Source organism: Scomber japonicus, chromosome 15 (assembly GCF_027409825.1).
Source record: "Scomber japonicus isolate fScoJap1 chromosome 15, fScoJap1.pri, whole genome shotgun sequence".
Classification (NCBI taxonomy): domain Eukaryota; kingdom Metazoa; phylum Chordata; class Actinopteri; order Scombriformes; family Scombridae; genus Scomber; species Scomber japonicus.
Genome location: NC_070592.1, coordinates 14071550 through 14098487, shown reverse-complemented (window position 1 = coordinate 14098487; position 26938 = coordinate 14071550). Strand labels below are relative to the sequence as shown.

General features: G+C 39.1%; 1 protein-coding gene across 1 annotated transcript; it reads left to right on the top strand.

Annotated features, from left to right (window-relative positions):
- Positions 1 to 3441: 3441 nt before the first annotated feature.
- tshz1 (teashirt zinc finger homeobox 1) lies at positions 3442 to 6810 on the top strand (the record flags this gene model as incomplete). Its single annotated transcript, XM_053334492.1, has 1 exon — positions 3442 to 6810. A coding segment is annotated over one exon (3369 nt), but the record flags the coding sequence as incomplete, so codon positions are not given.
- Positions 6811 to 26938: the final 20128 nt, after the last annotated feature.

Genomic DNA, 26938 nt, shown 5'->3' with positions numbered 1-26938 from the left:
CACGCAGGGTAAATCAGCAGGGTGAAAGCTGGCGGAATTGGACATTAGCACTGCAAATGAGAGCCGGGATTGCCCTTTTCTCCGAGACAACATGAATAAATGAAGAAGGTTTAGAAAGGGAAAGTGTGTGTTTTGGGTGGGTGTGTATAAGAGAGAGAGAGAGAGAAAAGTTGTGTTGTTTGTGCTAGTGCCATGTCATACTAAAGTTATCTCACCTTGTCTTATGTTATCTCTTAGATCAGTTCAGCATGTCTGACAGCAGCCAAATGTGACTGTTTAAGTCATAATAATGAAGACATACTGAAATATTTTGGGCAGCCAAAAGTATACTTGAAAATACATTTTTACAATTATGTTTTAATATTTTCCCCCACTTTAAGACACAAGCTGTAGTTTTGCTGTGTGTGTCCAGGAAATCACTTTGTGTCATTTAAAAATGTTTTGTATACTAGTACCCATAAAATATCAAATCATTATTATTTGATATCAATAATGACACCAAAACAATAATATTTAGGATACCTGTTCAGGAAAATAAATTTGCTTAAATAAAATGTAGTCTAAAAGAGACAGACATAGCTTTTGATAATCTGTGACAAATTTTAGACAGTAACAAAAAAGTTTTTTAAGTATAGAAGTTTGACACCTAGACCTTGTCCAAACTTGTAATTACTGATACGCTTCAAATTTTTAGGTGTGTGCAAGGTGTGAATGTGTGTGTGTGGGGGGGACCTCACACAGCTTCCTGCCCTGGGGGAGGGATGTGCTTTTGGAGAGGTGTGTGTGTGTGTGTGTGTGTGTGTGTGTGTGTGTGTGTGTGTGTGAGAGAGAGAGACAGAGACAGAGAGAGAGAGAGAGACTGGGGGATGGTCTACTGTGGTGTCACCTGTCTGCAGCAGGAAATCCTGGACTATGGGCACAACAATAGTGACAGGCTCCTCTCCAGACGCAGATGGCTTCGCTTTCCCCCCACCAGCCACATTGCATCCCTGCTTGCACCTGACACACAATGACACTTGACACACACACACACACACACACAAAGTGATCAGCCACACCTATCACATACAGACCTACAAATTAGCAGACATGTCAGAAATGTCCCTACTTTTTCTCTCCTGATATCTCATACTTAGTTTGTTGGATCTGTTTAACTTGTTTCCCTGTCATGGTGCTTCTGTCAGCTATGCATATGTGCGCGCACACACACACACACACACACACACACACACACACACACACACACACACACACCTCTTGTTCGCTGGCCTAAACACATCTTTTCTCCTCTCTTTTCAAAACTTCCCCTCTTTTCCCTATCCTCCCTGACAGCACAAAGTGGGCTTACATTTTTGACTGACAACCACAACAGACACCTTCCCCCCTCCTCTCCTCAACCCCCGTTTTAATCCCCTCCCTATCCCTCTCTCCCTCCCTCTCCTCTTCCGCTTTTGTTCTGAGTGACGCTCGAAAGCCGCCGTGTCAGCATCTTTTCCATCTCTGATTGCCTTATTAGCCGGCGGTGGCACCCGCAGCTTTTTTGACACAGATGGTGAAGGAGGAGGCTCGAGCAGGGGGGAGAAAAAAATGGCTGACTTGTGTTTGTTGTTGTTACTTTCCCCCTCCCACCTCTTCTCGGGCTTGTTTGCGTGGACACCGACACCTCAGGCTGACACTGACACACTCTTGACACTGATGCCTGTCAAGGCAACATACGGTGGATGGCAGGGAAAGACAAGAATTCAAGTGTTGGTGTGTCTGTGTGTTTGTAGTGCTGTCAAGTTTCTCTTACTTTGTCAGTTGAGGTGCTTTGTCTTTAACTACTCTTATCACATTGGCTTTAATTAGGTTCAACTTTAAATTTATTTCAATACAATGGACTGTATTTAGAGTGGGAGGATGAGGGAGGTTGAAGGAAAGCTAAAATAATTTAGTGAATAACTAAAGTAAATACAGTGTAGCCCAAGTGTTTTTAAGAGTTTACAGTTAAGAGCAAAACTAGCTCACCTTAATAAATTAGAGGAAGGATGTCCGTTACATCTTACTGCAGCACACTTGAACATGTATCTTCTCTCTCACACAACTATACACACACATCCACACACATACAAGGCAGAGAGTTGCAGCTGTTGAACCTCCAGATTTTCCCAGGCAGCAGTAACTGGCACCTCACAAACAACAGATATTATGTCCATTCCGATTATGGGATAGAGAGCTACATGCTGTTTGAGGCTGACAGCACATCTGCCTCCTCACTGGAGACTGATTCTGGCACCTTAGACAAGCATCTTACGAGGGATGGATTGGGGGAGCTGTCTTAGCATATTTAACCCTCTATTTTTCCTTTCCCTGCCTCTCTGTAATATGTTATTTCCATTATTGTAGTGCTCCAATTAATACTATATCATTTTGTTCATTTTTAATCTTGATGATGACCGGAATTTTGCAGACAAGTGTTGTGAAATAAGTAGGCAGTTATCGAGATAGTGCCGTCATTTTGCTTTGATTGTATAAATCTCTGTGTCTTCTTTTAAAATGGCACACTTGACGCTGTGAGTACTCAGGGAGCAATAGGCAGTAACAACACAGCTTGTCATGTCCACTGGCCGTTTCCTCGCATCACGCTGTGAGGACTTCCACAGCCGATGCCAAGTTGACTCCAGCCAACCATGGCTTGGCAAGGCTGATACAGCTGGCATTTTCCTCCACTTTCTCTTACTTGTGAATCCATAGCATGTGTGGCATGTTGGAAGAATAAAGGAAATCAAAGTCAGAAACAGATCTATGGTCTGTCTACAGCAGCAAAATAAATAGTGAACACGTCTGTGAGACTGTGGCTGTAGGCTGTTCTGGTTCTGTTGGTGATAAGGAAAGGAATTTTATATTTAATGAATATACTGAAATATGTGTATATATGCAGTGAATCCATCTTATTAACTCGTTGCTTTGGATACGTTGTGAAGGAAAGATCTAAATGAGTCTTAAACAGATCCATCTATGAGACGTACTTTTCCTTTTCCTAAAAGAAAATTTCAATAGTGAAGGGATCAAAATGTCTTCATTTCAAATGTGCAGTTACAGAGCTCAACATATGAATAATAAAGATAATCAATTCTGAAGAGTTGCTGCTGCATAATTTGAAATTTTGCTTGTTTTCTGGTTTTCAAACTAAGCGGAAACATCTCTGGAGCTCACCCTTGCTGAGCTGCAGTGTTCAATAGCTTCATTAGGCAGTGCAGTGAACAGGACTATTTGTCATTGTCAAGATATGGATGTTTGCCTCTTTATTATTTCAAACCTGTGTCCTCTGTTGGGACTATTGACAAAAATCTCTCCTGGATTATTGCACCCAACAACATCCATACAGTAAGGGCAGCAGGTGCATGATTGGTGTCATTCTACTGTGTCAAGAGTGATATCTAATGTCATTTTCTCCCTCTGTGTTCTTGTTTTTCAGCTTATGGGCCTGAAGATGAATTTAAAGTGGACAAGACTGATGAAGAGGAACACCTGCCGGATGATGGCCTTTCTCTTGATGGTCAAGACACAGACTATCTGCTCAATGATGACGAGGACGGAAGAGATCACTATAGCTGCCAAAACTCTCCACTCAGCAATGGCACTAACCCAGATGCTGGGTACGCCTCTCCACTCAGCACCACCAGTGATCAGCTGGTGGATCTTAAGACAACATCCTCCTTCAGTGATGTTCAAGAAAAGGTAGAAGTGAAGCCAGATGAGAGCACAGAGTCTATCAATGGCCTCTCGCTGCAGGACAGTTTGGCAAAAATGAAAGCCGTCTATGCAAACCTGATCTCTGATGCCTCCTGGTCCAGCATTGCAATGGATATGCTGAAAAGTAAACAAGGGAACAACGTCGCACCTAGCAGCAACAACAACAACAACAATGGGAGCAATCACAAAGAGAGCAATGGGTTCCTGAACAGTCCCAGCCAGGGTAACATTCTATTGAAGAATAAATGTAGCACTAGCAATGCCTCAGCTACTACTGATACTACCACCAGCAGTACCACCACAAGAACGCTGTCAAGCAACAGCAACAGTGGCAACAGTGTAAACTCTGGCAGCACAGGATTAGCCTATGACTGGCACCAGGCAGCATTGGCCAAAACCCTACAGCACACTCCATACCAACTCCTTCCTGAACCTAGTCTTTTCAGCACCGTGCAGCTCTACAGGCAGAACAATAAGCTTTATGGACCTGTGTTTACAGGTGCCAGTAAGTTCAGGTGCAAGGACTGTAGTGCAGCCTATGACACTTTGGTGGGCCTGACTGTACATATGAACGAGACGGGCCACTACCGTGACGACAATAAGGATACTGAGGATGATCGAGGCAAGAAGTGGTCCAAGCCACGCAAACGTTCCCTGCTGGAGATGGAAGGCAAGGAAGACGCCCAGAAAGTTCTGAAATGTATGTACTGTGGCCACTCTTTTGAATCCTTGCAAGACCTTAGTGTTCATATGATCAAAACAAAACACTATCAGAAAGTGCCTCTAAAAGAACCAATGCCAGCCCTCACCTCAAAACTAGTGCCCCCAACCAAAAAAAGAGCATTTCAAGACTTGATGTCCCCAAGCTCCCCAGAGTCTGTCTCATCTGGCATACACCTGGGAGAGATCCCCAAAGACCAAAAATTGGCCAATCCCTATGTCACTCCTAACAATCGATATGGCTACCAGAACGGTGCCAGTTATACTTGGCAGTTTGAGGCACGCAAGGCACAAATTCTCAAATGCATGGAGTGTGGCAGTTCACACGACACCTTGCAGCAACTAACAGCCCACATGATGGTGACAGGACACTTCCTTAAAGTAACCAATTCAGCCTCTAAAAAGGGTAAGCAGTTAGTTTTTGATCCTGTTATTGAGGAAAAAATTCAGTCTATTCCTCTGCCACCAACTACCACGAGGCTTCCAGCTCCCAATGGGAAGTCACAGCCTGACTCCCCATTGCAACCAGCTAGCCCAGAGGAGAACAATGATGAAGAGGCAGAAGAAGAGAATACTGAAACAATGGAACCTGAGAAAATGATAAAAGAAGAGAGGGAAGACCCTCCTGAAAAATCTGACAAACCTGGAAAGGCTAGATCCTACCAATATCTGAGAGAAGAAGACTTGGATGAGTCACCTAAAGGAGGCCTGGACATCTTAAAGTCTTTAGAGAACACAGTTTCAAGTGCAATCAGCAAGGCCCAGACAGGCACACCAACCTGGGGTGGATACCCCAGCATCCATGCTGCCTATCAGCTCCATGGGTCTTTGAAGTCTACCTTGCCTTTGTGTGCACAAGTTCAGCCTTTATTCAGCAGCAACAGTTTGAAAATGATGTCCTCTGATATAGGCACTATGATCCACTCACCAAATAGCCCCTCTCCACCACCAAGTCATAAGAACAATGTGCTGGCCATGGAGAAGCTAGTTGAAAAAGTGACAGGGAAAAGTCCAGTAAAGAATGAAAAGGAGGAAAAACCCTCAGAGAATAAGAGCAGGTCTGCAAAATCTCCATTGCCAAATGCTAAGGACAAACAGGCCTCACCCAATCCAGAAAAGTTATCAAAGACAGTGAAAAGCACTGCAGTAGAGGACCAGACTGAGTCAAGACGCAAAGAAGGTGAGCAAATGGAGAACAAAGTAGACACACGGATAAAGAGTGAAGTTGATTCGCCAAAAAAGCCTGTAAGCAACGGCTGCAATAACCTGAGCATCATCACTGATCACTCGCCTGAACAACCACTTGTCAACCCTCTCAGCGCTTTGCAATCTATCATGAACAACCACTTGGGGAAAGCTTCAAAAGTGGCCACCCCCTTCATAGACCCCTTTGCAATGCTTTATAAGATCAACAGCAACTCTGCTCAGATTAAGCAAGCGGAGCCTGCGAGTCAGTACCACAATGATGATGATGATGATCAGCCCATGGACTTGACGAAATCCAAAAATACCAATGGAAGTACAGCTAAGAGTACTTCTACTTCACCAAACAACAACAGCATTAATAGCAAACCAGTTTTCAAGAATTTCTCTCAGTCTTCATCTCCGCCTCTACGAGAGAATGCACTGATGGATATTTCAGACATGGTAAAAAATCTGACTGGCCGTTTGACACCAAAGTCTACAACGCCATCTTCCATCTCTGAAAAATCTGAAATCGATGGCTGTACTTTTGATGACAGCTTGGAGGAGCTGTCGCCCATCCAAAGACGGAAAGGCAGGCAGTCGAACTGGAATCCCCAGCACCTCCTGATTCTTCAGGCCCAGTTTGTCTCTAGTCTTAGAGAGACTCCTGAGGGAAAGTTTGTAATTAGTGACTTGGGACCCCAGGAACGGGTCCACATCTGTAAATTCACTGGTCTCTCCATGACTACTATCTCACATTGGCTGGCCAATGTAAAATACCAGTTAAAGCGGACAGGGGGCACAAAGTTCCTAAAAAATATTGACTCTGGCCAACCTCTGTTTTTGTGCAGTGACTGTGCGTCCCAGTTCAGGACTCCCTCCGCCTACATTCACCATTTGGAGTCCCACCTTGGGTTTACCCTTAAGGACCTCTCAAAGCTTTCCATAGATTTAATAGAGCAGCAGGCTGTCAGCAGAATAGAGGACAATACTTTGAGTCCATCTGGACTTACAGAGGAAGACACTGGCTCAGTATATCAGTGCAAACTGTGCAATCGGACCTTTGTGAGCAAACATGCAATCAAATTGCACCTTTGCAAAACACATGGAAAGTCACCTGAGGACCATCTCATCTTTGTGAAAGAGTTGGAAAAAACTGATAAACAGTGAAGTCAGATAGACCTGTTAGCATGACAGATTACTGTTGCACTATAACTCCAAGCTTCAATCTGTCATAACAGATAGTGCCACAACTGTATTAAGCATTGTTACGACACATATTATAATGAAAACATGGTAGCTTTAATACCACATACTGTAATTATTCAGTTATCCACAATGGCAGGAGCTTGCACTGCAGAGGCTTAAAGCTACAATGTAAAAGTTGAATTTTTGGTGACGTAAACGTACCAAAATGGTGCAGCAGCCATGGCACTATGTAGTCACTGACTGATTGTTGCTTTCTTAATGCACTGCATCTTTTCTGAGCCTTTGGGAATAGTCCATCTGTTGTTTTAAAACTGGTCCATGCTCTTACTTTGATCACTGTTTTTGAATGATTTTTTAAAAAATATATATAATTCAACACAACTTGCATATTATTTATGAGACAGTTTGTGTGCATGTTTTTTTATGTAAAGCAGTGAGCATATGTTCAATGAAATTACATCCCTGTTGACAAAACTGATATCCCTGTTTCCAAATTTTGGAAGCGGTTTATATGAAGGTAAAAGCAGCCATTGGAAGGATGGAGTTCTAATATGATAAAAGGATTTCAGCACTTTAAGTAAGTGTAAATTGATGAAGAAATGTAGGATAAAAATGACAACACTTCACCATTTTGAGTTTTGATTCCCCCATCAACATGGAAATTTTGGGGAATAATTATGACATTGTTTTGTATTTGCCATTAAATTAATTAATTAGGAGAAATTCTTACAAAATGTTTAGAATCTTTGTTTCGCTAGTAAAAATATAATTTCCTGGTTGTTTCAACATGTACAGTATTTGCGTTAGTAGGCTACCAATTTTATTATTGTGAAGCTACAGTTGTAAAATTAATGAAGTTTAAAACTTATTGTATGAATAATCAGCAAGTATGTATACATGTATGTCAACATATCTTGCTCTTTACAGTTCAACATTATTTGTACTGTGTGCATTTTTATAATGTTATTTTCTAGACAAATATGGGGGAAAATGTATAAAGCTACAGAGTATTGTCGGACCGCAATGTTTTCTTTTTTCCAAGTAAAAAGTCGGTCCCTCAATGTGGTTTACATATAATGACAGAACTCAAATGGCATCTGCTCTGATGCATGGTACTGTACATAACATTGAAAAAATAAATTCTCATGCAATGATAGATTTCCAGGTTTTAACGTCAACCCAATTATTCAGAATGGCATTCTTTTATCTTCAGTTGTAAAATAAACTCCATGTCCTGGATTAAATCGTTGTGTTGTTTGAGTGACTTTGGGGGTGCAGTGTGAAATCCGGACACATGCAAATTATTAACATTATATCATATTGCAAAACCTTGATGACTTGGAGCACTTGAGGGACGAAAATTTGGTTTAAATCCAGCATCCACCCCTTCCCAACCATTTTCAGCCAAGACTCACTGGACTCTGGTGCACTAACAGAGCCACCTTCTTGGCTGGTATAACTGGGACAAATTCTGTGACAACCATATCAGATCCCCTAATTTGTGTTTCTTAAAGGAGAGTTTCTGCAGCACACTCTGGACCATTTCCAGGTCCAATTGAGGGAGCAGCATGTTTTCCCACTGTGAGCAACCGCTATTCTTACTCCAACTCTCCTAAGAAGTGGAGTGTATTTGAAACTCTCGGCTGCAACAGGTTTCAGCGATCCTCCATTCTCAATTACCCTGCAGGGTCAAGATCTCTGACTCTGCATCGCTACTAGCTCAGTCTCCACAGCTGCTAGAAAGAGCTTGAGTCCCTTGGGTGAAGGTGACAAAGCCTTTTCTCTTAAGGTTTGGTAAAGGAGGGTGGGTGGCCGGGGGGTACAGAATGCTGATTTTTTTTTTTTTTTTTGTGGCCACTGCTATGCCATTGAATCAGAACTGAGGAGGGAGGGTGGTGAGCCAGCTGAGAGCCAACTTTCCTCAAAGAATGATAGAAAATCCCTCAACTGATAGATAGAGTACAATTAACAATCTAAGCTAACCAGCAGAGTACTGACCCATGATTATGTCAGTTTAAACCGAGCAACAAAATGTTCACCAAAATGTGAAATTATAATAATTACAAATGCATTTAATGCAGGAATGGATCATTTGTTATGTTAAACATAGCCTGTAGCACTTTACAAAAACAGAAACAAGCTTAAAATTCATGACAATAAAGTTATATTTTTCATGCACCACCAATCTACAGTTTGCTTGGACATCATAATTGTAGGGAATAGCTTTTCAACAGAGATATATGGTGAAGTTTTGTACAACCTTCTTGTCAGCAGGTTTCCAAGTGGTCATGTTGATTTGGCAGGTATGTCTTGCTACATTCATTATTTTAAAATGAGGTGTTAGTGTCCAACTGGTTGATAAGAAGACAAAATACTGTTCATGCCCAAGTTGTCTAATGCAGTCTTGTAGCTTGTAAGTGCAACTTTGAGCATGTTTTCCATATTTCTTTTACTATACAGCACCTTGATAGTGTGACATATTTTCAATAGTGTTAAATAAATGTGAGGTTTTTCAATTCAGAGCCTATGATGAGCCCCTAAATCAGAGAACGTTCAATTTCAAATAGAGACATAATCCCTTTTAAGAAAAAAGTGAATAAAACATTGTCATAAAAAATCAGGATTTGACTTTATGGTTTAACATAGAGCTAAGCTTTATAGTTCAGCAAGTGAGACACCTGATAAAAGAGGCCATGGCATGTCTCCACTGAAGGTATTTAAGTCGACATGCTCCCACCCCACGCAGCTCTTGAACACTAGCCTGAGGCATTTTTCCCAAGAAACAATAGAGTTCCAGTGCCTCGCAGCGTGCTCTGTGTGGCAGGGAAACATAAGAAGCTGCAGTGAGAAATGCAGTGTAGAGTCACATACAATAAAAGTCACATGAGATAGAAAGCAATGTGCAGGAGCGTAGCATGCAGAAAGTTGCTCATGTGTGAAACAAAGAAGACAAGGACAATCCACAGAAACTCATAACAGTGGCTTACTTTCTTTGCATAAAATGTTTCATTCAAATTTAATGAGAATATGCTGGAGTGCCCAAACTTTTCTGGTGGAACCACTCAATGATGCAGATAATATGATCCAGTTTTAGCTTTGGAATTTGTCAGAATAAGACCCATTAATTCATTTTTTTAGCCAAAGTTGCTGAGCATTGTCAATACACATAAAATAAGTTATATTCAACACAGCTTAACTTTAATTTTTTTCTATCCAAGGAAGTATTAATCAACATTAAAAACAATATTATTTGTATAACATTTTTCATACAAGAAATGCAGCTCCAAGTGCTTTACAACTAAAGAAATGACATGCACCACGTGGTTCGCATGAAAAAAATACATACAATGAACATAAAAACGTTTCAAAAAAGAAATCATTAATGCAACACAAGATGGAAAATAAAACCTTGATAAAAAAAGATAAATAAAATAATAAAAATGGATACAGTAAGGTGAAAATAGAATACATAGAATGGGTACATCAGTGGTGGTAATTTGAGATTTAATGAGCAAAATCACAAAGTATTTGGCCATGTGTATACAATTTATAAATATAGCCTAGGTCTCTGAAGCCTTAAGCATAACAGAACCTCCCTTTTCTCAAAGGACACAGACTCACCTCTTTAAGGCTAGAGTGCATGTCCAGAGTGTGTCATATTTGTTGGTTTATTTTCTGCATACAGCTTCAGAAAAATGCAGCCTTTTTGCTTTTTAATTTCATGTGTTTATGAAAAGAATATGTTAGACCCTTGATATCATCATTTTTATGTAGTTTAATAAACTAAACAATTAAGGAATTAATTTACAGATTGAATAAAATCACTAATTAATATAAGTATGAAGCCTGAGACCTTGATTAAGACCTCTACGTATTTACATGCATAATAAGACAGTGGAGATCATTTTGAAAAACAAATATCTATTTTATATGATATATGAAGTTATATTGAATTTACACACAGCTCCATTACCTACTGGATCTAATATTTAACTTCTTCAATGTAGTAACTATTGTGAAATGTCCATGATCATCCCGTCAATGCACTGTTGCAAACATGCAGCACCGACATGTGGCTGTTTGGTAGATGGTATTTTAAACAAGACATCTTTCTCCTGTCACAGCAGATACAAAAGCTCCACGTATGACTTTGTCAGGCAGTCAATGTTTTGTTTGTTCTCTCATGGCTCTCGTTTGCTTTTAAGCAAACACAAAATAAATTGGCTCCATGTCATCGCCATTACCAGCCAAACAGAGGCTCACAAGACAGCAGCACAAATCTGATGTTAAACAAAAGGGTGTTTATGACAAGAGGCGTCGTGATGCAGCCTGTTATCCATTTATAATAATCAAAATAGAAAGCCTCGAGTCGTTGTAAGCTCTTCTGCTACTGAGTAGTAATATCTCTAAGTCCATTAAGCATTACATATCAGCGAGATGCACACGATGGTGTGTATGAATACTTGTGACATGCATATCATGTGTACTCATGCCGTCCTCTCTTGTGCCCCTTCACAGCTTTCTGGGTAACCTTCTGTTGATCACAGCTTTGTACGACAAGATCTCACTATCAAAACACATGGTGCTCTCTTGAAGCAAAAACCAAATCTAGGAAAAAAAATGAAATCTAGAAAAAAAATGATGTTTAAAGTAGCGAGTTATTGCAAGGGAGGTGTGATTTCAATCATTAATCATAATTTCAGCACAGCAGTAGTTCAGTTTTCAAGTAGCACATATGGCATATATTGCAAAACAAACTATTAGCCAAATTCCATGTTATTGCATTAGTTTTCCCTCAGATTCGTCCATTTGGCTTTAAAGGTATTATTCTAGACCCATGCTATGACTCTTGGGTTATTGTTCATTGTTCCTATTTGTGCTGGTTGCGTCATTGAACAACTCCTTTGTTGTCAGGTTAATAAAGAATAATCAGGAGTTATTGATTGATAAATGATGAACTCATCCTACCTTTTTGTATGAAGATGTCTGTAAGACACTGTATCAAAACTGAATCCACATGTTTCTCACTTAACAAACAAATCAGCAGGGGTGACAAACTCATTTCTATCTGCTGAAGCCACTCTGACAGCAAAACAATCTAACACCTTAAATTTTATTAAAAAAAAAACATTAAGCCTCAACGCAAGCACTGAAGAGAAGCTGAAGGTTTAAAGTCACCTGAGACATCTCATCATGGACAGAGAGTTCAATCCGATTGCTTGTTGACACGTTTGTCCCTGCTGAGATCTGCAGGCAGTCAGAACCATCTTGTAAAGTGTTGTGTACCTGTCAGGAATGAGCCCTCTTTTGGAAGATACAGACGACATAATTCATCAGGCTGAGGTGAAGGCTCTTGAAGAATGGAGAAGTGACAAAGTCGATTCTTTCGAGAATAATGATGGCTGACAACGTATTGAATGGATGGAGTGTCTTTTAGGATCTATCAAAGCCTTTTTCCATGGCGTCAGTTTGCTGTAAAGCCCACAGGTGTGTTGTGCGGCACTGTCACTGTGTCAAAGCATCTGAAATATTGAGATGTTTATATATGGATATCTCATTTTTGGTAAATTCTATCATTTGACCATTTGAGTATTATCCACTTTATTTAGTTGAAAATGGACTGTAGAGAGTGGCAAAAAATAGGAGAGCCCCCATTGGACATTTCATAGTGTGGTTTCCATTAATACTCAAAAGGTTATCCATTCTCTATCTTCAGGATTTCTTCATGAGCAAAAAATTGGTTTGGCTTCCTGCTGATATTTACTGTGTTATATATGTATAAAAAATGCTTTTTATTTTCATGTAATCGACAATCTAATTCTCAATCAGTTATTCTGAGTAAATGCTGACTGGAAGCATGTTTTCACAGGAAAATCTTTGGGCAACCAGGTGTGTCTGTCTACATGTTTATTAACGGAGACTGCGTGTTCCCATTGGAGTTTATATATGTGCTATTTAGGATCTATGAAAAGGTAAATAGGTTACACTCATGCTGCTGTGGTTCTGCTCATAAATTCCTCATTATTTTGAACTATTTTGGTTTTGGTTGCAGGTTTGAATGTCAAATGTCGTATTTATTTCATCTTGAGCTGTGCAAGAAACCACCGTCATGTGGTTCGGTTTAGACCTTTGGACAGTGTGACGAGTCTCATTCACATTCTGTCCAAACCTGACATCATTTGCATGAGAATAAGCCCAAACTCTGCAAACGTGACATGTCCCAGACAAGGGATCACAACTTGGCTGTCATATTAGGCCGGTAAATTCAGGTGACACGGATCCTGTGTCCTCATCTGGGCCAACCTGACAGTGGTTCATGTTCCCTGCTGTCTTTTTCTGAGGGGCTTTGTGAGGGGGGAGTTTCTTTTAATCAGCATGACGAACCCTGCCACCCCCTGCGTGCACACACACATACACACACACACACACACATATATATGAGAGTGGGCATATGCTGAGGGGCAGTGGGCTGGCCATTGTGCCATCATTAGTCCAAGCCTACACGGCAAGCTTCTGACACATGTCGAAGGAGCTTCATTCGACCTACAGAAGGTGCATCCGCATTATGCAAAGGTAGCAGTGTCTTTATGTGCAGCGCTACTGTCAGAGGCTTGAAGGAAGAACTGAGGAAGGAAGCGCCGGGGGCCTGGGGGGAGAGAGGGGAGGAACAGACATGGAAAGAGAGAAGCTGCAAATCAATAAGTAAAGTGCAGGAATCTTAAGCAATGACAATGTGCTGCAAAGTCATCATTTTTCTCAATAAATGAAAAGATTGGGTATCATCATACTTGTTTCTGATCCAAAGAAATTGAGCAATTTTCTTCAGGCTTGCAAAAAAAAAAAGGGCTATTTGAAGGTATTGCATTTATTTAAGTTCTCATAACAGGTCATAGCTACATGTGAAACAATCTATTGGTACAATTTATTTTAAGGAAAATAAGGTTTTATGACTCTGTATTAGACTCACAGCTCTTTTTTATGAGGTTGCATTAAGAGGCAGTGTGGCAGTGAAGTGGCTTTTTTATCAAGACAACAGTACTTTTTTTTCTCACCTATGCCCTCTGGCATTTTGATGACTCACTCTGAATTGGACTGTGTTCAAGTTAGAGGCACAGTAGGACATGTGTCAGCAATGATCAAGTGTTGCAGTGCAGCAATGTTAATGTCATGGACTACACGACGCCTGCCTGCTCAGACCAGTCAACATTTCTCATTGTTTTATTAGTTATTTTTGGTGCTTCAGAGTGTGATGTATGCATAAAGGTATTTTAGTAGATACAGTGGCTAATTTGTATTTTACAAAGTAGAAAAAATGACTGTTTTTGTTCTCATTTTACACATGATGCTATGACATCAGTAATTATTGCTTATATGAAGTGGGATTATCACAGAGCAATTTCTTATATTGGATGTCACTACAGAGTCATTTAATTTATGATGCCATACAGTATACTCACCTCCAGTGTCCCCCTGATACTAAATTGAAGACTTACATTTTCTTAAGATGAATCATCATTTTTAGTTTGCAAATGGCACTGCACAATATGCAGTAAGTGTTGCCCCTTTAAAACCTATTCTAATGTAACGATGGCTACTACATACAAGCAGTTTCGCTTCTGTATTATTTTTCTACAGCTCTGTGAATGCATTTTTTGTGTTTTGTCATTCACTTAGGCCCACAAAGAATATTGCTAGTCCAAATATCTAAAATTTCACAAATGTGAAGCATCCTTTGTGTGCAGTAGACTATTAGTTTCAAAGTCCTAATTTTGCTGTGTTTTGAAAATGATTGGCTGACTTAAAGGTTAACTGCCAGCCCATCTGATGTATACGGACTTTGCTCACAAGCCAAAATGTGCTCGTCTGTGCGGGCATGAAGGTAAAAGTTGAAAGAGTCATGAAGCAAAGGACTTGTAAATTATCACGTCATCTGTGTGTTTCTTCAAATAGCCTCTTTAAAGACTTACACGTCTTTAAGAGATGTGTTAATAGAAGAACCAACAATCCACTTAATGCCCAAAGTGAAGGGTAGAGTCATTTTTACAAGTCCAGAGATGAGATTCTGCTTTCATTGCCCACGTCAATACAATGATTTAGTACCAGGCCCTGCCAGTCCTTTGTCACTTGGGCACTGCAATCTTTCTCTGTCAGTTGCCAGGGGGGAGGACTGAGATTCAGTTTTTCCAATAACGCTAAATGCATCGCCAACAGCGCATGGTCCAATAGCTCATGAATATGAATATACATATAAATAGACAAGTTGAGGAGGCGGATGGATGTTGGCCTGTCACTTTTGCCTTGCCTAACATCTCCGCCGAGGGTAAGTCGTGTCCTGGATCCACAACACAACCAACTTCCTGCAAAGTCAGTTAGGAGACAGAGCAGACTTCCTTCTTTCTCTCTTATACTGTAATATAAAGCACTGCACATATTTTGTAGTCCCAAATTAAGTCCCTATCATTAGCACGAGTTGGTTATCCCTTTAATTAACAGTTATCCAACAATCATGATCACAGTAGGAACAGAGTGACAGAGAAATGACAAGAGGGCGGTGGAGGAGCGGCAGCATGGTGACAAGTGTGGACTTTGTACTAAACTGTGTTAATATTAGTATGATGAGCCAAACACACCCAAACAGCTGTTTGTATACAGAGGGCCGCCTGCATCTGGGTAGAGCTAATCTGAGACAATTACAACCAATTTGATAAACTCTAACCTTAACCACAACATATAATTTATATCATCCTGCATCATAAAACACTCTTTATTTGTGTTTAATATGTAAGACTTTTTGGTCTTACATATTGGTCCTGTCTGTGGCTAATGTGTTGCTATACGATCTTAAGCTAACTGTAAATAACTCTTGAGCTTAATGATGTATTTTATCTTATTGACTGTAGCTGTTCTGTGTATGTTTAATAGATGATGGTGTACTATCTATGAGGAATTGTTGATCTTTCACAGGTTGTTTTTTTTCCCTCTCTTGACGGACAATGTAGTGAACTAATTTGGCAGTTCGTCCATCGTCATCTTTTTCTTCTTTGTTAAATTCAGTTTTTACAGTGGCATCCAGTTGAAACATCTGAGGCCAACTCCTGTCTTGAGCCTTAATTGGAAGTGTGTTTGTGCACTTACATGCAAGGTAAGGGCAGAAGAGTTATCATAGCCAGCTTGTTTATTGTCTCAGATCATGACCCCTGTACCCAACACTCTGTAGATTATCCCTAAACATTCAGCAGTTTGACATTAGATGATTGAAAGAAGGGTTAGGGTTTGGTCAAAGTCCTGAGTATGAAGAGTTAGTGCAATCACCTTAGTCAGATGTATTATGATGATATATTGAGGTCCAGAGCCATAAATTTGAAGCTTGTCTTCTCAAAACCTGATGAATTCCAGTCACTTGACCTTTGGCAAGAAGCACCTTTAAAAAAAGTGCACTTTAACACCATACTTAGCCCAAGAAATATGCTTCAAGTGCGGCTAGAAGTTTACTTATTTGGAAACTTTGAAGATTGCAGGGAAAAACAGGTTCTCTAACAGTTTAGTTAGCGCTGTGAGATTTCTTTGTTAGATCTGAGAGGATATGCAACTCTCAAAACTATTTAATATTCAAAATAAAGGGGAACTTTATTGTTAGATGTGCCTGTTGGTGCATTATTTGAGGTTTCAGCTTTCCTCTAGTGGAGCTACATGTATTGCTCTTGTCATACCTGTCCTGCACACAATGCTAGGAAAAGCTTGGCTTTGTTTGTCAAGGCACTCACCAAACTCAGCCCTCCAACTCCTGGTTTAACTCCCACACTGTCACTATCTGGCTCGCTTCCTCACTGCTGTAGGAGTATTAACGCATGACACCTACAATGGCCTTAACACCACACACCGAGATTGAGTTCCTCATGCTGCCTGTACGTCTCTCTTCTTACCTTCTTTTTGAGTTACACCAACCCCACTGCTGGGAAAGAGATGTGACAAAACCAGGGGGAAGGGAAGTGGAAAATAAGGCAGAGCCAAAGCCGAGCTGCCACTCAGCGACAGGCGTTTTGACAATCATAGGCTGTCATCACTTTCTGATCAGACCTGTCAGCAAGAAATGCGCCAACAAGACAGCGCTGCAGAAGGAACATCCACATGTCCCCCTCCTTACTGCACACACATACACAGATATTCAGAGTTGTGTTATTTATGTACACACACACATCACACCGAGACATGCAAACACATCAAACATGTCAGAAAGTGTTACGTACCGACCCTAAGAATAAAACAGGTTTGGTTACACAGTATACAATGAATTGGCTCTGCTAGAGCTGTGCATGGGGATATCCCTAAAAAAAAAAGACAGCCTTGAGTGGCTCTGCACGCTGACAGCAGATGGGGAAAAAAGTAATTTTGATGCAACTAGTAGAATACTTTAATTACAGGGCTTGATGTATGTGTCCTTCAATCCTTCAGGTGCAGCATTCCCACTGTAGGAATTTGAATTGAGTCAAATTTAAGTTTAAAACTGACCACCAACTAAAAAGCTGCAGGAGCTTGAAAGCAAAATGGAGCTAAAACAGGCGGTTTGGATGAGGGAAAACTGTGAGAGAGTGGTAAGAAATTCCATTCAATAGATCCAATTATTATTCTCTGTCCAAACAGAGAAAAACAAGAAACAGAGGAATGAAATAACATCTGTCATACCATCTGAGTCTAACTGCCAGTCAGAGGAGCCAAGCTGAATGAGAGGGGATCTGTAAAGCGTTATTTATTTGAATTATTTACAGACACAAAGTGGTGAGAGAACATTGTCTTGCTTGCTTCAACATTTTTATAGAAACATCCTCGCCATTTGTGTTTTCTAGTGTTTTTGATGAGCTTATAAACTTGTGTCGAAGTGTTGTCTGTTATCTAATATTACCCACTGATACAGTAAAGTGTAACCTTTTTGTCTGGTTCAGGTTGTTAGTACAAAATTAGACAAGGACACAAAAAGAAGGCTCAGCTGATTATTGCTTATATTTATTACAAACCCTTCTGATACCAGGGTTAAAAATAAATAAATAAAACGAGGTCAGCAGGCTTGACTGCAAACAGTAATGCTCGTAAAAGCCATGGCAACCACATACTGCATAAAAACTGTAATTTCAACATGCAACCAATGAATGTTTTTTCCTTACTTTTATAACCATAATTACATCAAGTGTTTTTTTTTTGTTTTTTTTTTAAAGAAATTTATTTTAAAGCAGAAACATTAATTTTGATTTGTTACAAAGACAGAAATTTAATAGTGTTGAAATGAATGTTCAGCTTCTTCATATAATATACTGTCAGTTGGTATGAAGAGTCCAATATCACGTCAGTGTTTTATTCAAACCAGAGATGACATAAAAAGAGACTCCAGTGGGCTTTATACTGTATGTTTATGTCTCTGTCCGACTGCGCTGTTCATTAGTGATGCATCTGTCACTGCTGATCATCATTATAACACAAACAGCCACAGGAGCTGTAACATTACACCGCAGCACTGACACACATCACACGGTTTGACTGGCAGCTGTCAACCTCACCTTCAGTCTGCCACGATGCCTGAATGAAAAAACCATACTGAATGATCTTAACACACTATATCATTGAGCCGATGAATGAAACACTAGTTAAGTATCTAATGAAGAAATATCAAATGAGCACTGGAGCACTGGATTGCACCATTTAGAAAAATAAGAAAAAAAATTATATGTATATATATATATATATATATATATATATATATATATATATATATATATATACACGTGTGTGTGTGTGTGTGTATATGTATTTATATATATGTATTTATGTATATATTTATATACTTAATTATGCAATTAGGTTTTTTAAATCCACTTCACTTAAACTAAATTAAGCCTTAATCAAAAACAAAAAAAAAATCAAACAAACTTATTTTTCAAAATTAAAAAACTGTATAAAAGATTATTATTTTTATTTTTTTTAATTAGCAGACACAAAATAATTGTGCTCGTCATCGACTTTTTTGGTAAGTTGACAACAGTAAGTAAGACTTCAATTTTAACAACTAAAATGTATTTTGGATAAAAAATAAAACTGCACATATATATGAAATGTAAAGTTTTGACTTCTGGCTTTTCCATTATGAAGAGACATTATCTGCAAAACATCTAACATAATGGAAAAGAAGGTTGTGTAGAAGAAACTGTCAAAATAATGATTTTGTGAGCTGTGTTCAGTGAGGCTCTACTCTAAGTGATGCCAACAGCAGTTTGTGTGTACTAACCAGTGAGATACAGACAAACCAATAAGATGCTTGATCTCACTGATTTTATATCTCTTGCTTTATTTTCTTTCTTTCTTTACACCATGTTGTTTTCTCTCTGATCTCTTTTTTAAAAATCCCTCTCCCTCTACCTTTCAAATGTCTCTCATTCTCTCATTATTATTTTCTGTCCAATATTTTATCATTGAATAATCTTTTAATTTACACTATCTTGACTTAACCACATATACTGTGTAAACTAGTATTTTTAAGTTTTAATGACATACTGTAAAACAACAACACACAGAATGAGTGTGGTAGTTCAAGACATCATCCAGCTCCTGAGACACAACATTTACTGTGGTGATGTCAGTAACTGACTGCAGATCAGGTCATGAGTGTTGGTGTTTCGAAACACGTTCAGAGTGGAGCTCAGTTACATCTTTCTTTAAACAGATATGTAATGAAAAATGATTCAGATCATTAGCAAATACATCATTATTCCAGTTATATTTTCAAAATAGATTATATATCTTCTCTAAAGTAGTGTTTATTCTTTGTTTGTTGTCCCCTTTAAGCTGCTGAAGCTTCTTGCTGGAAACATTGACTTTTCACTTGAAATCAAGGTGGAGGAAGAAAAACAAATCCTTCCTGCCAACTTCGCATAATTAGAAACATCTTTTCCTGGGAGCCATGAGCGTGCCTCAGCCTGAAGCGCCGCACGCACGACCAGCAGTGTCTTTCCTCACATTTGTGTCCCAGACACCCACCATCCCACAAAGCTTACTGTGTACTGATTGTCCTCATGGGTAATTATGACAAGAGAAAGAAGGAGGAAATGAGAAGGCAACATCCAATGCTGTGGCAGGCCAGAATACAGAGAAAGTCTACCCTGTCTCCTTCTGAAGCCATTGTCTGCAAGAAAATAAACAAGACAACACCAAGCAAGACAACACACTAGGACCATCTAAATTAGTGTTTCTGCAACAGCTTCCTGTCCTGAAGCTTTTGTCTGGTTCTCGTGCTTGTTTTTTGTTCTTCACATGAACAACTAAACAAACAAACAAACAAACAAACACAGCTCCCACAACCTTATGAGTGACTGTTAGCCTTCATCGCATTTCTTTTTTTCTTTTATAGGCTCTTTCCCTCCCACTCAGGCGTCACTCCAGCACACATCAGCCTTGTGTAACTTCCCCGCCGTTTGATGATCCTGTGTTAAGTGCACGGCAGCTGAGGACGTGTCTGTGGCGGCTCCTCTGTGTCAAGGTGTGTGCAGATATTAAGTGATTGTTACACACACACTAATTAAAAAGGTGAATTTCAAAAGCAGTAAATGAATATGCAGATGGCCTGTGTTTGCGCCTCGTTTTCTGAAGTGGTGATAACAATGTGGCTCTAAGCTCTTCTCTTAACTGTAATTTTCTTGATCCACCGTGACAAACAAACAGAAATGATAATCCTATTATGTTTTTAATGGCACAGTTTTGTTTTCTCCAGGCACTTGGTGAGAGATGTTTTTTTTTTTTTTGTTCGCAGTGTTTTTCTTCACGTCACTGACAGAACTTGAAATCAATTTTCAGCCACTTCTGTTTCAGTCTGCACAGTTTTCCAGCTAATTCCTGCCTCTTTTTGTCTTCATTGTTGTGATGTGTGTATGTCCTTGTACCGGTCAACTAAACAGAGCAGAGTTTTCTTCTCCAGGGCAGATTACATTATACAAGTAGCTTAGCATCACTCGTGGTTATTATATACTGCCATTTTTCATTACTGTGGGAAAGATACGTCCATTTGTTTTGGAAGGTTTTCCAAACCTTGACATTTGGAATATTCTGTTGTCTTTATAAAGCATTTGAATTATTGTCTCTTCAGTGAAATGTTGTGGTGTTTTATCCACATGCTGCACTCTGTTTTATTAACCCCAAACATAACAGGAATGTGTTTTGTACTTGTGGCTGACAAGAAAGTCAAACGATATATAACTCACCTTCTTCCCACCACTATACATTAAAAGCAGGAATAAGGCATCTGCAGTAATGGTCATGTTATAATACACATTTTGAACCAGTATGGACTATAAGTGATACACTCTGTTTGAAATGCGCATAATTTATATAAGTAACATGATAATTATAGTATGTGAAAGTTATGAATATGCATAAAGCAGTGATCAGACAGCAAGATTTAGTGTTGAACAAGTCAAGACATGCCACCCTGCACCTTCTGATTCTTATGGCTGCAGTCCAGTCATAAGACATTTGTTTAATTACAAAGCAAACAATGAGACGAGCGTCTACAAAGTTTAAATGTAGTTTGTTTGTTTTATAACTTCTTGGTAAAATATGCTTTAAGCAAAACAAATGAGCTATGTGTATTGTAGATTATAGGTTTATAGCATATTTTAAATGATTCTACGCATGCTTGTGTTCTACAAAACATGACATGATAACACTGAAAATTTCCTTTCAGCCCAGTATACCTAAGAATTATGCCCATATTAAGCTCGTATTGTACAGTTGTGCTCCTTACCAACTCTTCAAAGCCAATAGTCAGTGCAAGTGCAGGAAGTAGTTGTGTGCTCTACTGTAGCGAGGCAGAAAGTAACAGTGTGGATGTCAGGGTGGTGCATGTCTGGATTTCATAACCTTAATCTTTCCCTAATCTTAACTGTATTGTAGTTGCCAGGTGTACGTGGTTTTATTTCAATTAAAAAAAAACAACAACAACATTGTTACTAGATGTTATCAGGGACTTTGGAAAATAGTCTGGTATTTATGATTTTGTCTGGCAATAGGGTTTAAAAAATATGTTCTTTGGGACACATCAGGTTCAGAAAATAACAAAAGAGTACACCTACTAGCTTCTTGCGTTACTTTCAGCAACATCACACAGTTTTTCAGAATGGGCTAGCAAGTGGACCTTTTATTAACAGTTTTGTCAAACTGCTGCTTCTAAAGTCAGGTGCCCTGGTGGCTTAATGGTTAAGGTGCATACCACATTACTGCCCTGTCTATGAGTCAATTCCTTTCCATTGCATGTCTACTTGATAAATAAATAAATAAAAATGTTGTTTCCTTGGTCAAGAATGGACTTTCAAGCTCCAGTAGGATGACAGATGGTTACATTTTCTCTAATGCATAAACATGGATTAAAAACCTTTTTGCATGTCCTGAGAGATTTGATCAACAGGATAGATGTCTCTGAAAATAAAGAACCTCAGTATAATGAATTGATTCCAAAACTCTTTGAAATGGTGTCACTATTTGTTATATTCTTCCCTACATTTTCAGCTATTGAGACAGGTACCATGTGTCTATCCTTAAAGCAGGTTTTGACAGTCATCTCTTAGCCTGCCAGAAACATACAAATGGCCACTCATGTTTGCATTCAGTAGCACCGGTCACAGCTGCTTGGACGTCTGACGGCCCGTCTAGAGTTCAGCCACCCTGTCTGTGTTGACAGCTTCTGCTATTAAGGACACCCGCAGTCCACAGCTTCCTGCTGAGCTACTGACTGGTTTAGAGAACACGGAGCGAGCGTGTGTTTTCCTTCAAAACTCTCCTGTTTTAAAATTCTTGGACTTGAGTTCAGTAATAGTGTTGCAGAGTTGGAAGAGGCTATTTTGGCCTTCCCTGGTTCCAGTAGTACAAAACCTGTTCATTTTACCCAGTGACATGACTCACAGTTGGAGCATTTTTACAGGCTGGATCATCATAAAACTCACCTGGTTATATCATCAATCGAAAGATTAACAACTGAGCCATAAAAATACCTGTTTCTTTGATGAAAAGAAAAAGGTACAACACATGTGTGTAAAAACATCTAATCAACAAGCTTAAACTTATTTTAGGTGTGAGGCTAATTGTGGGCATCAAACTACAGATTATGATGTTGAGCAAACTGAATACACAATCTGCAGTTTAACTGAAATCACTCTTTAATTCTGGGCTAATTGGGTTAAATTCAGCACAAGCTGTGATTTCATTTAAACTTCAGATCACATTACACATCAAATCTTTATTGTCATATGCAGAGAGAGCAATCAGTTGCACAATGAAATTCTTCCTTGCAGCCATAGATAACCAGAGTAAAGAATTAAACATAAAACTATATTAAAATAGTTACACCATAAGCAGAATATGTACAAACTTTACAAGGGGAAAAAAGGATAGATAAACATAATTTGTAGAGGGCAGTCTGGTTGTACATTAATCTGTAATATTGTGACTTTAAAAGATGCACTGAATATTACAGTACATATTACTGTTCATAATGTTCAGTATGTAGATGCAGTATCCAACATTTTAACTCAAACAATGAAGAACTGTGAATTTACTACTGTTGTGATTTGCACCTCTGACTGGCTTCTTCTCCATAGCAACAAGGCTTATGGTTCTTGTCCACAATGGCATAATGTTTCTGAGAAATCATGTTTTGTCCATCAAAGATTAAATAATTAAAACTGGTGTCCATAACTTAAACCTATGAGACCATTACATTATCAAGGAGAGTCCTGCGTTTGAGAATGTTATTAAAAGAACATTTGAATGAATACAGAATGGGGAAGAAAGCTTGTGGAACCAGCTGGTCCTCCCATCTGCACATATCTGTAATGATGCTTTATTTTATTGATCTCCATAGGGACATTTTTTATCTGCAGGGGCATCAAAAGTCTTGGTTGAATGAAGGACAGCACCCTGAGGTGATTCAGTGCACTGCTGAAAGACGAAAGAAGAAGAAAGAGCAAACACCAACATGACAGATACAGATACTAGAGTAAGAAAGATGAGCACTTTTTCAAAGAAGCTGTGAATTTCTTGTGTGTATTAAGCCCTAAAAGGACTAAAAAGTACAATTTGAGCACAAAGTGTCACTACTGTAAGCAGGATACCTTCAAGAAGCCCTTCTGGCATTGCTGCCTATGTCTTGATGACAACCAATGGCACATTCATTTCCCAACTAATACCTGAACTAAATACCTTATTCCCCTTGAACTCCTGAGGCTTGTAAATGTGCTGGCATTATGTTTTCTATGCCATGCGCCCTAATCAGTGAATAATAGTCTCAAAAATGTCCAACTTGAATAAACACCACCGAGTACTTACGCTGACAATGTAGGAGTTCCATTTTAAAATGTTTTACCTTCTCCTCTTGCAATGAAGAAAAGTCAACATGTAATTATTGTGGAAGTGTTTGTTTGAATCTTAGTCGACAGAGGTATTTAAGAGTCTGAGCCAAATCCTCATGCAGTCTCCCTTGAACCCGACAGAAGACACCGAGACCCCTTTAATCTTGGCGGTAATGCAGTGACAAGCTCTTCTGATGCACCTTTCATTTGAAATGTTTTAATGTCTCTTCACATTCTGCTCCTGTCGTCTCCCTCTCCTTTGCTTCCTCAGTCTCCTCGCCCTTCTTTCTGGAGGTAGGCGTTGTCAAATGTATTTAAAAAAAAGGAAAATGGAAAAAAAAAGGGGGAAGCTTGAACTAACTTCTGAGAAACATCAGTCCAACTTTAATCAGAATTTTAGTGCTGCTTTCATGGAGTACATTTATTAAAGTGATGGCATTAGTAGCATCCTGCTCCACACCTGTTCTCACATTCCCAAGGGAGGACAAGCCCGATCACTCCCAGTTCTCCTCCGTTATAGAAACTGGAATTTACAGTATTGTATGTCTAAGATTAATGAATCGCCAGCACAGAGCTGAGGGTCAGGAAACTGGAGGTCTACATGAAGGCCTGGCTTTGCTTTGATGCAACGCAGCCAAAGATTTATCACAATTTCCATTTTCACCATCTATCCAAGAGGCTTATCATGTAAGGGCGTGATGGTGGCTTTTGTTTGGCGGTTACCGTCGTCTGTTTCCACTTACACTTGAATGAAACACAGAGGATTTGATTGTGCTATCATGAAATTACAAGCAAACAAGAGACATGTTTAAAGGTTTTGTGGTGACGTGTTTCACCTTCTTTTGTATCAAGAAAGCCATAAACCGGACATTTGATATTATTTACCTGTGTTTGTTTTCAGCTACCCTTTATCTCATGTCACTTTGTTAATTGGAGCCTCTTAATTACTTTTCAGACATCAGACTTTTGTAAGAGGATTGAAATGCTTTGCATACTACAGTTCTGAGACTGATTTGTCTTAATACCGAACTAGACGGCAGAAAGAGTTTGAGGGCTGTTCAGTTGAAGGTTTGAGGGGTTATGGGGATAAAATGTCCAGCGTCCCACTGTGTCCACCGCAGGGATCCACCACAGGGGACCACAGTTTACCATATGGAGGAATTCAGATATTTTAACATGAGACATGTGGTTGCTGGATCCAAAGCACAACACTGTGTTATAGTGTTGTATTATTGCATGTATCTTAAGTGATTTGAAGTGCTTATAGCTGCAGTGAGAAATAAAGTGGAGGTTTGTACCCTGTAGCTGCAACATCCTGCTTTTAATCCCAAACAGGGACCTTTGTTACATGTCGTCCACGTCTTATTCTCTTTTTTTCTATTGATCCTTTCTTGTAAATATCTCCCCTTGTAACTTCTTCTCCTACAGGTCCTAAATAGTTTGTTTGATTCTATTTTTGAATATTGTGATGTGTCTGGTCAATCTGTTACATTTGCTCGGATCCTTCCTGTAACTCACTATTACAGAGGGGTCTATTACATCTTGCACAATATGTCAAATAGCAACCAGTATACAGCTGTATTTTGTTGATGATAAATATTTTGCTGTTGCCCACTTTCAAAAGTCACACATTTTTTAAGATTTTCTATGTATCACTTTTTGTGATTTCCTTAAATTCAAATTTTGTTGTAGAATCCTGATTTGGTTTTCTGAAGGTAATATGTTGAGTTGGCTTTTAAATTAGGACATTTTTCTTTTGGCAAGACTTATAGAAAATGCAAAGAACATTGTATCATTCCATAGTAGGACATTTCTGTTTTGTTAATTACGTTTTTTAATGCTCTCTTTTTGACTTTGTAGAACTGTTCATTATGGTTTTTCATGTAGTCCTCCTATTTTTTGTTGTTGTCATATGGTGGGCATCATTTGGTGCAGAACTCTCAAGTAAACCAATCAGTTAAAGGGGACCAAACATATATATACTATATAAAAAAACAAGTTTTCCATTTCATTTGCTATATTACTCGTGATGACATCAGATTGTTTGCACATGCCCACAAATGGGTGTCCATTTAGTAGCATTATTGCTAAGTTGCTGCTAAAGTTGTGTCATAGGTTGTTAACATGGGATTAGATTGGTTTCAGGCTCAAATGTGTATTTGAAAAGCTTCCATTTTAAAAGTATACTCTTACTACTTAAAGAGACAGGAGCTAAAACAGCCTGTTGTACTGTGGGGCTGCACAAAGGGTCAGTATATTTGTTGAACTGTAAATCATGCAAAATATTCCACTTGAGCCCCAGAATATAAATACAGAAATTAGAAATGTGCTTTAAATCAACAACTAAATCAATCTGTGACAGCTGTTTATGCAACTATTTGTTTTCTGGTAATGTGATTGAATATCTTATTGTACGTATTTCATCTAAATTGTTCAAATGTTTATCTGCAGCGATAATATCACATCCTAACCCTGGTGGTCTCCTCAGATTCTTCACTGAACCATATACAACCACAAACAGGCTGTTAATTGACAGCTTGGCATGTTTTGTTGCTTCTGTAATCAATAAGAAAGCACATATTATGTTGGAGGACAACAGAGTCAGATCAATTACAACTAGAGTCAACACTGCTCTCCATTCTCTGTCATTTTAATCAGAAAGTCCTACTCTGTAAGAATCTATGGAGTAAGTTAGACCTGCAGTTTGA